The 13,902-nt window shown below is 44.9% G+C and overlaps 1 protein-coding gene across 3 annotated transcripts in view; it reads right to left on the bottom strand.

Moving 5' to 3' along the window:
• The window catches only part of IGF1R (insulin like growth factor 1 receptor), a 190,826-nt gene extending 177,309 nt beyond the window's left edge, over window positions 1-13,517 (bottom strand). For 2 of the 3 annotated variants that reach the window (XM_074156421.1, XM_074156422.1), the window contains exon 1: window positions 12,983-13,076. In XM_074156421.1, coding sequence (XP_074012522.1) covers window positions 12,983-13,076 — 94 coding nt within the window. Of the gene's footprint in view, window positions 1-12,973 lie in introns of all 3 variants that reach the window. The other variant, XM_074156420.1, reaches the window with a different exon arrangement.
• Between the last annotated feature and the right edge of the window lie 385 nt (window positions 13,518-13,902).

The raw sequence follows: 13,902 nt of genomic DNA, 5'->3' as shown, positions 1-13,902 counted from the left end.
GAAGCCATGCAGAGTTGTAGTGCCCAGCGGAAGCATCGGAATTGTTTTTATTTCTGTAAAAACTATTACATTCATCAAGCGCTCGGTCTACAGCTTTCGCTGAAGCCTGTCTTGGCTAAACAAACAAAACCCAAGTATTTCAATGAAAATAAATTTGACTACTTCAAGAAGAGGGCTGGATGGTAACACGCTCATCCTCACACTCAGATTCACAGCCATGTGGGTGACAAGCCCCGGCCTTTGCTGGCTGCTGCCCCTTGTCACCAAGGGGTGGGCTGTGATGCTGCACCTCAGAGCCCACGCGGAGACCTTCGTCCACATCCTTAATGCTCCCTAACCCGGATGGAGGATTTCCCCTTCCAGTCCCTGAGCCTCGAGTGATGCTCAGCCAAGTCACCAAAATCCACCTTTCCCGGCACAGGCAAGAAAAGCACGGAGAACTGCTTGGTGGAGAACTGCACTAAAGCAGCCACTTGTTTTGCTTCTCCCTCGCCCCGTTCTCGACCGCACCATCCCATCCCCTCAGGCTCTCATCGCGCCCTTCCATGAGTCGGTGCAACTTGCTTCGTTAAATCAGCTGAGAGGAAACCGAAGCCTTCCACCCTCTGAACATCTCAGCAGTTACCACTGCGTGCAGCATCCCACAGCCTAAAACTACCTCCATCACTTTCTGGGCACCAGGCTCGACACCGACAGAGCCAGCCTTGCGGTCATGCTCTTCTTCAACCAAGACATCGAGGAGCCACGTAGCGAGTACGTGACACTATTGAAAGGCTGATTATTGATAGAGGGGGAGAACAGAGGGAGACATAGATACCCAACCAGGGTATGTTGACAACTTAAATGCAGCCTTCCTCCCTCCCCCTGCAAAAATGGGTGGACGTGACAATTGTATCTTCTGCCTCTCTGCTCTCCACTTCTCCCCGACTTCACTTCCTCCTACTGAACGGGATTCACATCTTCTCATCTCACCAAGCCTGGGGGGAGCTGCCAGGGTGCTAAAGATGAACCTGAGGCATGAGACACCATGAGCAGCGACAGTCATCCTGAGGTCAGAACAGTATTTTGATACCGCAGTAAACACAGCCTGTGGCCACAGATGCAACACCGAATAGCTCCACAGTTCCGTGAGTGCCGTCGCTCCGGAAGAACGAAGAGAAATCCCATGGAACGAACAGGCAGCATCAGAGCCCATCCTCACAGGGAGGCCAAACCACGCTCAAGCCACCTCAACTTTTGCTTCACTCTAACTGCACGTGACACCAGGTAATCTTAACAGCCGCCTGTGAAGATCTGGGGTTTATTTTTAGTGTAATATACTATCTCGTTATCAGCCAAGCTGATTCCAACACCCCCACCCTCATACTTCTGCTAAGAGTAGTCTTCGAATGCCTGACAACGCACAGTGAAAGTGCCTTCACCTGGATGGCACAGTCACACAAGCATCCAAAGTCGTGTCAGGGTTCTAAAAACAAGTCCTTTAACCACTCCTCAAGGATAGCATTTCTCGATTTTTTTTTTTTTTTTTTTTTTAAATGGGGAGGGAAATACAAACACCCGGAGGAGGAATACAATTTCTTCCCAACCCTTGCATACTGTCAGCTTCTGAAGCACGAGATGTGATCACTCCCTATTTTAGCATGCATGACTACCAATGTCATCGCTCACAAAAATTATCTGGTCCCTTTTTTAAATCCAGTTACAGTATTTAACTTCAGGCTTTTCTACCAGACTAGTGGATGGAGAGAGGTGAATGCACTGATAACATCATCTTGCTATGCTTTATTTGGTGGTCTTAAAAAAAGAAGACCCTTACTCTCAACTTATACTTGTCAAATCAGTATTTAAACAAAACCAAATCTGGAAAGAAAAACAAATGTGAACACAACTGTGCAGCATTAGGATACAACATCTGATTCACGCATTCCAATTCTCTCGCTCTCTTAACAATGCAACATATTGCAGACAAATTTAAAAATAAAGTCACTGATATCAACTACAAAAACACCAAGAAAATCCTCAGACTATGCTGGCTTAGCCAGTGGAATGTGTAATTCTTGTCTTCATACTATCACTTTCTTTCATGAAAAATACTGAAAATATCTTTTTGCCAGGTTAACCAACTTTGACTTCAATCTCGCTGACATTTCTTAAGTATAGCTGAATAATTCCATTCATATGCAAATTGTACAATAAGCCGTGAGTAGCAGCATTTGCAGAGACGCCCTCACAGAGATGAGCATTTACTCTGCCCAAGTCTAATCTGCAGTGACATATCTGAGATGAAACAAGGCCCAAAAGGTACAGCCCCAACAACTTACAGAAGGCATATTTTCACCATGGATGTTGTTTTTTTCTCTTACTTCGCAGGGTATTTTTAAATATTAAAGAGATGAAAGAATCGAGTACCGAGATTGCATCTGTTGCCATCACAATTTAACCACAGTCCATGTATTTATACAGTGGAATCTCCAAAATAACACTGCATCTGTTAAGATGACAGTGTTTTTCCATGGGCTGTGCTGCATTATAGCAGAGTTACTCCAAAGCTATTGCTTTTGAAGCGCTGATTGTGATCCGCCCCAAATTCTTCTTGTAATCTTCCTCAAATGCACCGAATTGTAAAGCCCTTGTTTCTCAGTACGGCCTGGGAACAACAAAACCCCAACACATCTCACCAGTGGGCATTTGGCACTGAAGCCTTACAGCTAAGGTAACACGTTTACTTAAACAATGAACTACCGAAAGAGATACACGAAACACAGACCATGTGAAAAAACAGATGCCCATTTCACATGTGTTTCTGCTGAAGTCCAGAACCACTGCCACATACACACACGCTCAAATGTATTTCTCTGTCTGTGCCTTATTTCTGTAGGGTAACAACTGAACCAACTTGAAAGGACCTTTGTTCGCTCACTGGTAACGCTGGCCGCATTTTAGAACCACAACCCATGGAAGCGTATACAAGCTTGAATTTTAAAAGGGACTCTCATAACCTAATTTGAGTATTAAGCACATATTACACGCCTCTTGATGAGACACAATATCAATGAAAATATTTGTCCACATAGCCAGCCTGCTCAATGTGACAAAAACACAAACATTTTATTAGCACACACACACACACAAGGAAACAGACAAACAAACAATCAAAACCTTCAGTCACTCCCAGACAAGACCCATGCAGGCTCAAGTCACAGGCTCAAACCAAGCCAAGTCTCAAGTTTGGATCAACAAATGTACTTTTCTTAAACCCTATTTTTGCTCTTTTGTACAGTAACAACTGCACAGAGTCAACCTCCATCATGAGTGTAAGTCACTGGAAGAGCTGCAAGGGAACGCCAACAGGAACTTATTAAAACAACATCCCCACATCCAAGGTGCTTGAGCAATAGGACTAACACAACCATCGACTTTTGGCACCCTCCTCCACGCACAAAAGGCCATACGTCCTCCTGGTTTGCCACTTTCCTTTCCCCGATCTCGGAACCTCTCAGGTCCAAGAAAGAGAAGAAAAGCACACACCAAACCAGCAACTGGTTCTCTTGATACAGCTGGATGTTCGTTCCCTCCGTACCTCCCAGGAGACGTGGCATTTGCAAGGAACCAAAATGTACATTCACCTCAAAAAAAAAAAAAAAAAAAGCTTCAGCCACGATGAACTGAAAGAAGATGTTAACTGCAATCAATACAGAACCACAAGCTGCTTCCACCTGCTGGGGATACAGAACAGGCAGAGAGAAGCAGCAGCCCCGAATCCCATGGTGGCAGCCAGGCACCGTCACAATTCCAGTGGGCTCCCCGCTCCATCCCAGTGGGTCTGTGAACTCTTAGCACGGTTTGTGCCATCATCGTGTTAAGCGTCTCTCTCGACGCTGGTTCTCAGCTGAGAGAAAGGTACAGCCACCTGAAAGCTTAAGAACAATACGTACTATTTAACTCCATCAGTATTTTGGAGAAAAAAAAAAAAAAAAAACAAATCCCCAGCAGGATACATGAAATTTGACTGGGAAAGACAATAGTAACAATTTAACTACACATCAAAACGCCCGGGGAGAAAGCAACAAAAACACCACAATAAAAGTAATTTCTGCACCAGCGAAGAGCACGGGGGACAAGACAAACAAGGTATTTCCATTGCGATTTCAACTCTTAACGCTACAGCCAAATGTTACTCTGAGATGAGCTGAGCCGTGCAAATACGTGTTTGTTCCTACAGTGCCGTGCCAGAGCCTTCACCCCTCCCGCGAAAATGTGCTTTTTAAGCCTTTCAAGGTATGTACTACTCTCACACAGAAGGACCCAAGGGGAGGTGCCAGGAGGGGCGAGGAAGCAGAAAGGTACTATTTGTAAAAGGACGAAACGTGGAGACGACTCTAAACTGAAGCCAATGCAAATAAATGAGGAAACCACCCCAGTGAGATCCAGGGATAAAGCCTTTCCGAAGTCCAAGTCAATTCTCTTTTTGAAATTTGGTTATAGACTGTTTCCAGGAGCAGCTTGCTCCAAAATGCTGTACCCATTTGATTAAGACTTACGGTTTGAGCTATCCTTCTCTATAAGAAGACCTTCCACCTTCAGAAAAACCTCCCATTATTTTTGAGGGCTGTTCTATCATGCATCATTTTAGGGTTTTTTTCTACACCGTAAATGACTCGCTTCTCAAAAATAATGAGCTGCCTTGTCTACAAATCAAGAAAACCAGCCCTGTGTCAATTTATCTTTGGGGAAGCTGGTTTTGCATCCAAGAGATCTGGAATTCTCTTTCCCCACCAATAACCTTTTCCAAACACAACAGTTCAGCTCTTGCAAAGTTCTCCTGTGCATGCAGATCAGGAAGACTTCTCAAGTTGAGTACCATGATCCATAAGCAAACCAGATACAGCGTCCCTCTAAGGATGAGGGGAAACCTCCTATCACCTTGCCAAATCTCCTCTTACGAACCCACAGCAATGCTAATAAAAAAAAAAAAAAAAGTAAATAAAGTGATGTGATGCTATGCTAACCTTACCAACCCGCGGCTACTAGCAGACCCTTCCCACTGCTGTGCTTCCACGAGTTTCATCCCACAAACACCCTCCACGTTTCAGCAGAAACGTGTATATCACTAAATACAAAGTGAGCACCTTAGTCCTCCCTGCCACTTCTTCTCATCTGCCTTACATAAGAACTGCCACGGTAACACAGTTTGAAGATAATGATGTACTCCGTACTTGAGAATCACACATTCAGCTGCAGCTACCTACTGTATTCCAGTAGTAACAAATGGAAGAGATACTTCAAAGAGCACATTATCCCAGCTCTAATTTATGCATGCTCCCTCTTACCATCAAGCCATTTATTTTAAACCTGTCAGATATACTTGTAATGTAGCATCATGAATAATTTAAAAAGTAATCTGTATAAACCAAGTTTATAAACTTAACAGCAGGTACAGTACCTTTCATTCAAGCAGACTGCTCTCTGATAAAGTACAAGGGATCTTTGACTACTTCAGTATGTATTCATTTCATGCATTCTGAACTTCAAAAAATCCTTCTTTCCTGCCTCCAGTCAAACCCTCTGCTATTTGAACAGTATTGTGTAAGTAGCCGAAAATGAGTAGTGTACTAATTTGTGAACCATTCATATTGAAGGAAAAAGACTATAAGCTTCTGGAAACGATCAGTAAAGGTGACCCACCACCCATTCAACAGCAGGAAAAAAAAAAAAACACACATGTAAAGTTCGCCTCTATCATTAAGAACTCTAATATTCTCTGCATTTGCCTGATGTGGTCACATTCTGACACTGCCCCCCTCCACATGGAGAAGGGACGTTCACCAAAGAACTCCCAAAAAAGCCCACCTGTTAAGAGAAAGTGTTTTGATCGGAGTTGATGCTCACACTTCCAAGTAAACAGAGCTATCTTTACAGCACGTAATGGCACCAATAAGAGGTTTGCAGATAACACTCGCCCTGACTGGTCACAGAGCTGTTTCAATAATACGTGCCTCACTGGCAACACACAGCAAACTCATTAGGTCATCAGACTTGCCCAAAACACACATCTTCACAAACTAAGCGTTCACAAAAGCAGGACACACACCTATTTTATATACTATTACAGTAAAGCATATACACGTGCAGTTCACCCATCTCCTGCTTTAAAAGTTTCTTATTAGTATAATGTACACATTTTTTGTAAGTCAATAGCATCACGAAGTTCTTAAAGCATAACCTGGTTAGCACTTCTCTTCAGCAACAAACTTAACGTGAATTATTGCTTCAAGTTATTATTAAAATGACTTTGTGTTGCTACAAAAGCATACATTTGCTGTTTCTACCAAAATATTTACTACGTGGATTTGTCACTCTAGAGGAATAATCTTAGTACTTCACTGGGGTGTGAGGTCCCTTCTCACTGGGTAGGTCAAAAACAACACCCACCTTGAAAAACTATCTGGGGAGTCACTGAAAAACATAGATGCTTATTTCTGCTCATACCATCAAGTTAACCAAGAAAGGAACAGAGTAACAGGGCACGTACACATCTGGATATTCCAAAATTAATAAATAAATAAAAGTAATTACTTGCTTACAAGTAATATGCAAATCAGTCTGTAAATACAGAAATAACAATTTTGCTTTTCAGCACATTTTAAATAATCTTGTGCCACAACAGCAACTTCTTGAGGATATCAACATGGAAGAAGTTAATTGGTGTCTTGGAAGATATCCTAAAGGGAACTGCTCATATTTAGCATTTGCAAAGGTTAGGAAGAAAAACTTTCAGTGATAAATGCAAGTTAAACCTTCACAACACAGCACCACGCTAACACGCGTTTTGCCAGAATGCATCTTCTTAACTAACGAATAAAACAAACTATTATCAAACTTATTAAGCAAAAACAAGTCCTGCCTAAAGGAACTAGAGTCTATTTTTGAGTTTGAGGACTTGGTACAGCTCCGTTTGCAGAGCACAGAAATACATGAATGAACGCTCTATGGTGCTAATCATTCGCCCATCCTCAAAGTTTGTCTCAAAGACAAATATAGTACTACAGAAATCAGTCCAGATTGTACCTGTCATGACTTGGCTAAGAGGAGAAAAAAAACACAGCCCAAAAAAACCGCACACAAGACAGACTGGCTAACAACCGCAAATGTGTCTTCATCGACGGCTGTTTGTTGAGTTCTGCTTTTGTACAACAACAAGAAAAAAAATAAATTTTGAAAATATTCTTTTTAAAGTGGCTTTCATAAATCATAAAAACTAATCCAACTAACCTACACAAAGAAGCTGCCTATACAATTTACAGTGATAGAAAAATTATACATGTCAAATACATCAAAATACTTAAAAACAGTATTTCTACCTTTCAAACACATCATTGCATTCCTGAAGTCTTTCTGAACACAGAACTCTTAAAAGCAGCATGCCCCGTTACCACCTAAACCCAGAAACCTTAAAAGCTCAAGTCTGTCAGAAAGATTGGAAATGAACTGAAACTACAAATCTGCAACAGCTCTAATTATGAGACTCTCAAGACAATTACTCAAACGGCAGCTTTTTAAAAAATTCAGTAACATACACAATAGTTTTCAGTAACAAACTGCAGTTTACCCATTCCTATGTGCGCACTCACACATATAAATAAAAAACAGCTGCTACTTGATAACATCACAAAGCGTTTCCAAATGTGTTTTACACTAAAATCCAAATAAGTATTTAATTTCATAATCCAAAGTTTAAAGAACTTTTTCAGAAAGTTGCTATTGCTTCTCAGTCATCACCTTTTCAAGAAAGTACAATAATGCTCATGAAGTTATTAATTTAACTGCAGATAATCTAGAGAAATAAGCCTAATATTTTTTTTAATAATTTAATTCAATACATTTCATAAGTTACGAACTTTAGGGCCATTATAGATGATGAGCTAGATAAGTTGTTTTCTGTGTGGGATCATAACGTTAACATCCAGTGTGAGAAAAACAGGTTTCCTGCATATATTATTTCCTCTCTCTCAAAGTTCAGGACCATAAACAAACTTCTCTACAATGAAGTTTGCGGTAGCTCACAATTCACACAGATGGAATATACACACAATATAATTAATCATTTAACAAAACTGCCTCTTCTAGTCTCACTGAGTTAGTAGTTCCAGTGATCACTGGCAAAATCTACCTCAGAAAAAAAAAAAAAGGAAAAAAAATTGTTGGGGAAGAGAAAAAAAGCTTCAGATAAACATGAATTGAAAATGTCCTTTAAAACTACTAGTTTCAGCCCTGAAATGTATTTTAATTTTAAATGCTTAAAAAAAAAAAAAAAAACCCACACCAAACTCCTCACTGAGGACATTCTCCTCCAAGATCTTCTTAGTAAATGTCAGTTTAGCAGAAAATTAAACCGGATTTGAAAGAACTTTTCCCAAGGTAGCACATACTGATAGAATGTAATTATTTACCAACAAAGATTCAAAAACAATCACATGGAAATTCTTCAACACTAGATTCTGCATGTATATTTCAAGATGAAAACAATTTTAGCGTCGCTGGAGTTTTGCTTTTATTGTACTCTAGAACTAGTTTGAGGGAACAACCGGTCAGGGAAAAGCTGACATAAAAATTAACACAACAGTTTACCAAGTCTGAGCAATTTCCCTATTAAACCACACAAATCATGCCTTCTGTTGTCCCGTTGTTAAACTATTTGATCTGTCTTCTTGTTCTCTGCAGCCCCTTCTTTTCCTCACTTCTGACCACGTACTTAAGAACTAAGTTAAATTTCTGTAACTTTACACAAAGAGTATTTCTCTCTCTCAAATCCTGGTTCAGCACTGAAACTCCTAACACACATCTTCCTTCCATACCCGCTCCTCTGCTTTCTCACCTTCTCAACACATTTTGCCTGATATTAGCTAAGTCACTACCATTTCCTAACCCTTTCGGTTTCTGAGTCACACGAGCCTTTGCTCCAGTTCTGGTATGGAAAAGCTTTGAAAGTGCAATTCTGACACAATCAAAAAAAGTCAAAGTACTGCCTGGCTCACCGCTCCTTCCCATGGACTCCAACCATCATCGCTCCCTGAACGCTTCCCTCCTTTCCTCTTCCAGCTGAACCCGAATGACACCCGTTCCTTCAACTCTCTGGCATTTTCTATTCACAGCCTCAATTAGAGGAGGAATTATCCAACTCCCAGTTTAACAACATTCACTAACCACTAGGTGTACACGAAAACGCTGATGTGAAGAGCTAGGTGTGTGTAATGCTGACACTCAGGAGGTCATGAGGGCTTTTACTAAGCAACCTGGGAGAGAGATTAAACACACAGCATGAGCTACTGTTTATTAACATCAGAAACATAAAATACAGCCTGGATAGACAAACAAAAGCTCAGAGCTAACACTAACAGACCCATCAAGCTACCTATCAGCCTGAAGTATCATCAGACCTAAAAACATTGGTTTTATTCTAAATGTTTAACCCGTTCCCTTCTAGACATCCCCTTTGTGAACGTACACAAGGGTGAAAATCAAAACCCCTGTCACGCTCAAGGTAGAAAAGGAATAAAACACCACGTTTGCACGTCATCCACTCCCAGGATGAAAAAGTCTCCATCAGTTGTAGCTTTGGACATCAAATGCTCTATTACACCAGCACGTACTTAACGAAGGGTCTTATTTTTGTTTCTGAGCCGTTCTAACAAAATCTCAGGAAATTCCCAGAATTTTTTAATGACTGTTTTTGAATCAGAAGCTTTCCACTGAAGGTACCTGCATTTTAAAGAGGTTTCTGTCACATAACCATGAACAGATTTTATATAATTTAGCATTAAAGGGACGGGTCTCTCCCCTCCTGTTGTAACTCCTTTGTATTCCTATTTAGGAATGCCTTGCTTGTTTGACCGAAAATGGAAGTGCCTTTTAGCTATGACACAGTATATATGAAAAACAAATAAAAATTAAGATTAATCTTCCTTCCACTATTGTGGAGAGAGAGAAGAATATGAAGAGATGCAAAACATCTGCTCTGGAGATCATTTTTCCCCCTAACAGCAAAATTCTTTCAGCAATAACTCGTGAAAACAAAGGCTATTAAACTGTAAACTACAAAGACGATCGATTAGAGGCAGTATTCAGCTAAGACAAGTTTTTCAGCATATCTTCCCATATTTAAATGCCTAGATCTTCTTCAGAAAAAGATATTTCATTTGGGAGATTCTTAATTGGGTCATTTTAGCTAAGTGGCAACCGCAAACACTTCAGAGGACTGGAACCTAAAATCCTAACATAACTGTTCCTGCCTTATTTTACTGCCAGAGCTGGGCGGGCATTTTTATTGGAAGGTGTTTTGTACCAGGTAAGAAAAAAGAAAAAAAAAAAAAAAAATGTGAGCGTGTATCCTAGCAGTTCAAGGATACACCAGACCTCCCCCTCCTCTCCTGTTCTGTTTCTCCACGCTACTCGATCCTCTGTAAGCCCTTCCCTGAAGAAGGGCACTGGCGTTTTGTTTTTAAACTTAAGAGATTAATCTTCCTTCTTGAAAACAGCTCTAGCCAAAAAGTTCAGCTCCTGGAAGTTAAGGCTGGGGCTCTCCAGCCCTGGCTGGCCCTTGCCACTACCAGGCAAAAGCCTAAGCTGGGCCTTAATTTGCAAGGAGTTAATTGGCATTCGCCGGCTAATGAAACACAGTATTACTCAACACGCGTTACAGGCTCCATCTATGCACTTCTCGCTCACATCTTGGGTTCTTTTTGTTCTTAGCCTCACTGTCAGTGCACCCAAAGAACTTCCCTTCCTTTTCAACCTGAAACTACTACTTTCAGAAGAGCCTCTCTCTAGCTCCTAAATTCTTTCCCTTCACATTTAAAAATGGAGAAAATTGATCTCTCTGCTCCTTCCCTCCAACGGCGCACATCTTTGCGAAAGCGAGCGGCACAACAGCAGCTCACGAGGAGTAGGACGTGGAAAAAACACACACACAGCGGAAGAAATTAAAGCACCCGAGATGCAGTAAAGAAACATCCCTGTTCCTGCAGCCGCCGAGGGAGAGGGAGCAGTTTTTAAAATGGTTGGGCTCCAAGGCACATTCACCATCTCCCTGCCTACAGAGACACTCCAGAAATCAGGGGAAGGCTAATTTCATGCAAGAGATCCTCAATCCAGCCTGAGCCCGACGTACCAGAAGAAAACCGATCAGCACCGGGATTAATACGGTGATGATTGCAGCCTAATCAATCGCAGCGCCAGCCATCCCTGCCCCCTTTATTTCCCCCTGCGCCCGAAGGGGGCGGGCACTGCAATATAATCGCAGGTTTAAAAACGCGCAAAGTCGGGGCTTTTGTAACTCCCAAACAAGACGGACAGACAGACGGGCGGACAGACAGACAGACGGACAAGAGAGGGCGGTCGGCGGGCGATAAGCGGCTGGAGGGACCGGGACAGCCCGGTGCGCCGGGAACGCGGTCCCGCACCACGAACCGCGTGTTTCCCGGAGCAGCCCCCGCACCCGCTGGGGGGGGGGGAGGAAGAGGAAGCCGCCGCCGAGCCCACCGCACAAAACCTTCACGCTGGGTGCGAGGCAGCTGCTTGAGGAACAACAACAACCACCACCACCACAAAAAAAAAACCAAAAAAAAAAACCCCAAAAACCCCACCTTTAGGGATATAGCCCATGCGGCCATCTAACGTTTCTGTTTATGCACAAACGTGAAGAATCAACCTTAAAAAAAAAATAAAAACCAAAAAAAAAAAAACACCACAAAAAAAACCACCAACCAACCAAGCAGCAGACTGCGACCTTTAGATTGCGGGATGCCACCGCAATCCTGACACCACCATCACCCCCCCCCCCCCCCGAGCAGGGCGAGCAAAACCCTTCCTCGGCAGTAAAGCGGCAATAATAGGCAAGGCGCTTTATTTCCAGGAATTCTTCACTGGCTACGGCAGGTTATTGCGTACGGCCGCTAAATATTGACAAAGATCAAGCTCCCTCCATGCGGGGAAAGCAAGCACGGCTCTTCTTTCCCCGGCTGCGAGTGTTTACTACGCAGCTCGCAGCCCTGGCTGCGGAGGTCCAAAGGCGGCGGGGAGGGGGAAAGAAGGGGGGGTGGGGGGGTGTCAGGAGTACGCGGGTCAGGTGGGGGAAACACAAAGGAGGGGACGGAGGGGCATGGCGGCCCCTTCCTGCGGGCTGGGGGCTGCGGTTGTGCCCGCCCCGTGTGTAAAAGAGGGCAGCCCCCCCACCACTACCGCCCCCCCGGGAAGGAAGGAAGGAAGGAAGGAAAGGATGGATGGAAGGATGGATGGATGGATGGAGGCGTGCGGCCCCGCGTCGTTAAACGTGCGGGGGGAGCAGACGCGTAACAGGAGGGAAAACACGCAGGTCCCCGCGGGCAGGGGCGAAACCCGCGCACGGCGGCGGGAAACGGCGTGCAGCCCCCCGGAGGGCCTTACACCCCCCGGGAGCCCCCTCACAGACACACACAGGGGGACCCCAAGGAGCCCTCTCACACATAGGGACCCCCTCAGGGACCCCCCGGGAGTCCCCTCACACAGAGGGACCCCGGGAGCCCCCTCACACACCTCGGGGAGCCCCTTCACACACCTCGGGGAGCCCCCTCACCGACCCCCTCACACACATTCACACAAAGAGCCAGCCCCTCACACACACAGGAGCCCCCTCACACACCGGGGAGCCCCGGGAACCCCCTCACACACCGGGGAGCCCCGGGAACCCCCTCACAAGACACACCACAAACACCCGGGAGCCCCCTCACATACACACACCCCCGGGAGCCCCTCACACACATGCATACAGGGACCCCCCTCACCGACCCCCTCACACACACACACACACACACACCCCAAACACACACCGGCAGCCGACGCCCTGGTACCCCCGCCGCCCCTCACGCCCGTACCGGGAGCCCCTCCGTGGCTCCCTCACACGCCCCGGGTCCCCGTCCCCCCCCCCCCCGACAGGCACGGTACTCACTTTCCCCATTTGTTGGCCACAGACAAAGTGCGGCGAAGACGAGCAGAAACCCCCAGACGACGGCGAGGGACCCTCCTCCAGCGCCAGACTTCATTCCTCTTTTTTTAATTGGACAAAATCCCCTTTTCCGAAAAAAAAAAAAAAAAAAAAAAAGTCCCAAATTGTTCTCTTTTTCTTTTCTCTGCCCGTCCTCTAAAAATAACGAAGGAGGCAAAAGGCGGTCGAGAAGCGGGGCCGGATAAATAAATCCACGTTGCCTCAAGAAATGAAAAAAAAACAAGACCCTTCGGAGTGGCAAACCGGAGGGTTTTTGAGGTCCCTGGGTGTTGATCTTCCGGAGCAACCACACCAAAAATACACAAGATATTCAAGATGTATTAACGGCAACAACAACAAGGCATGAAAGCCCCGGGGCGACGCTGTCTCCGGCGGGGCGGGCTCCGGGGCGGCGGGGCGGGGGTCGCCGCCGTCTCCCCCCCCTCAGCGCTGGCTGCAGTGGTACATGGTGCACAGGAGCCGCAAACATGAGGCACATCGGGGCTGGCAGTCCGCATCTTCAACCTCCATTTTCAAACACCGCACACAACACACACACACACAGAGACACACACACCAAAAAAAAAAAAAAAAAAAAAAACACCCAAAAAAACAAACCGGGAGCGTTGCGGGGGTGTGTAGAAGGGGGGGGGGGGGGGGTGGTGCGCGACCCAAACAATCTTATTACAAAACAACAACAGCTTCTCTCCGTCCCTCCGCGGGGGGACGGGGCTGCCCTGGCGGGATCCCCCCGGCTGCTCTCCCCGCTCAGCGAGGAGGGGGGGGGGGAAGAAGGGAAAAAAAAAAATAAAGCACCGCCAAAAAAAAAAAAAAAGCAACCAAAACACCCCACGCACAACCACCACCCACAACACCACCACCAC

This window comes from Numenius arquata, chromosome 11, assembly GCF_964106895.1.
Source record: "Numenius arquata chromosome 11, bNumArq3.hap1.1, whole genome shotgun sequence".
Classification (NCBI taxonomy): domain Eukaryota; kingdom Metazoa; phylum Chordata; class Aves; order Charadriiformes; family Scolopacidae; genus Numenius; species Numenius arquata.
This window is presented reverse-complemented; position numbering and strand designations above follow the sequence as displayed.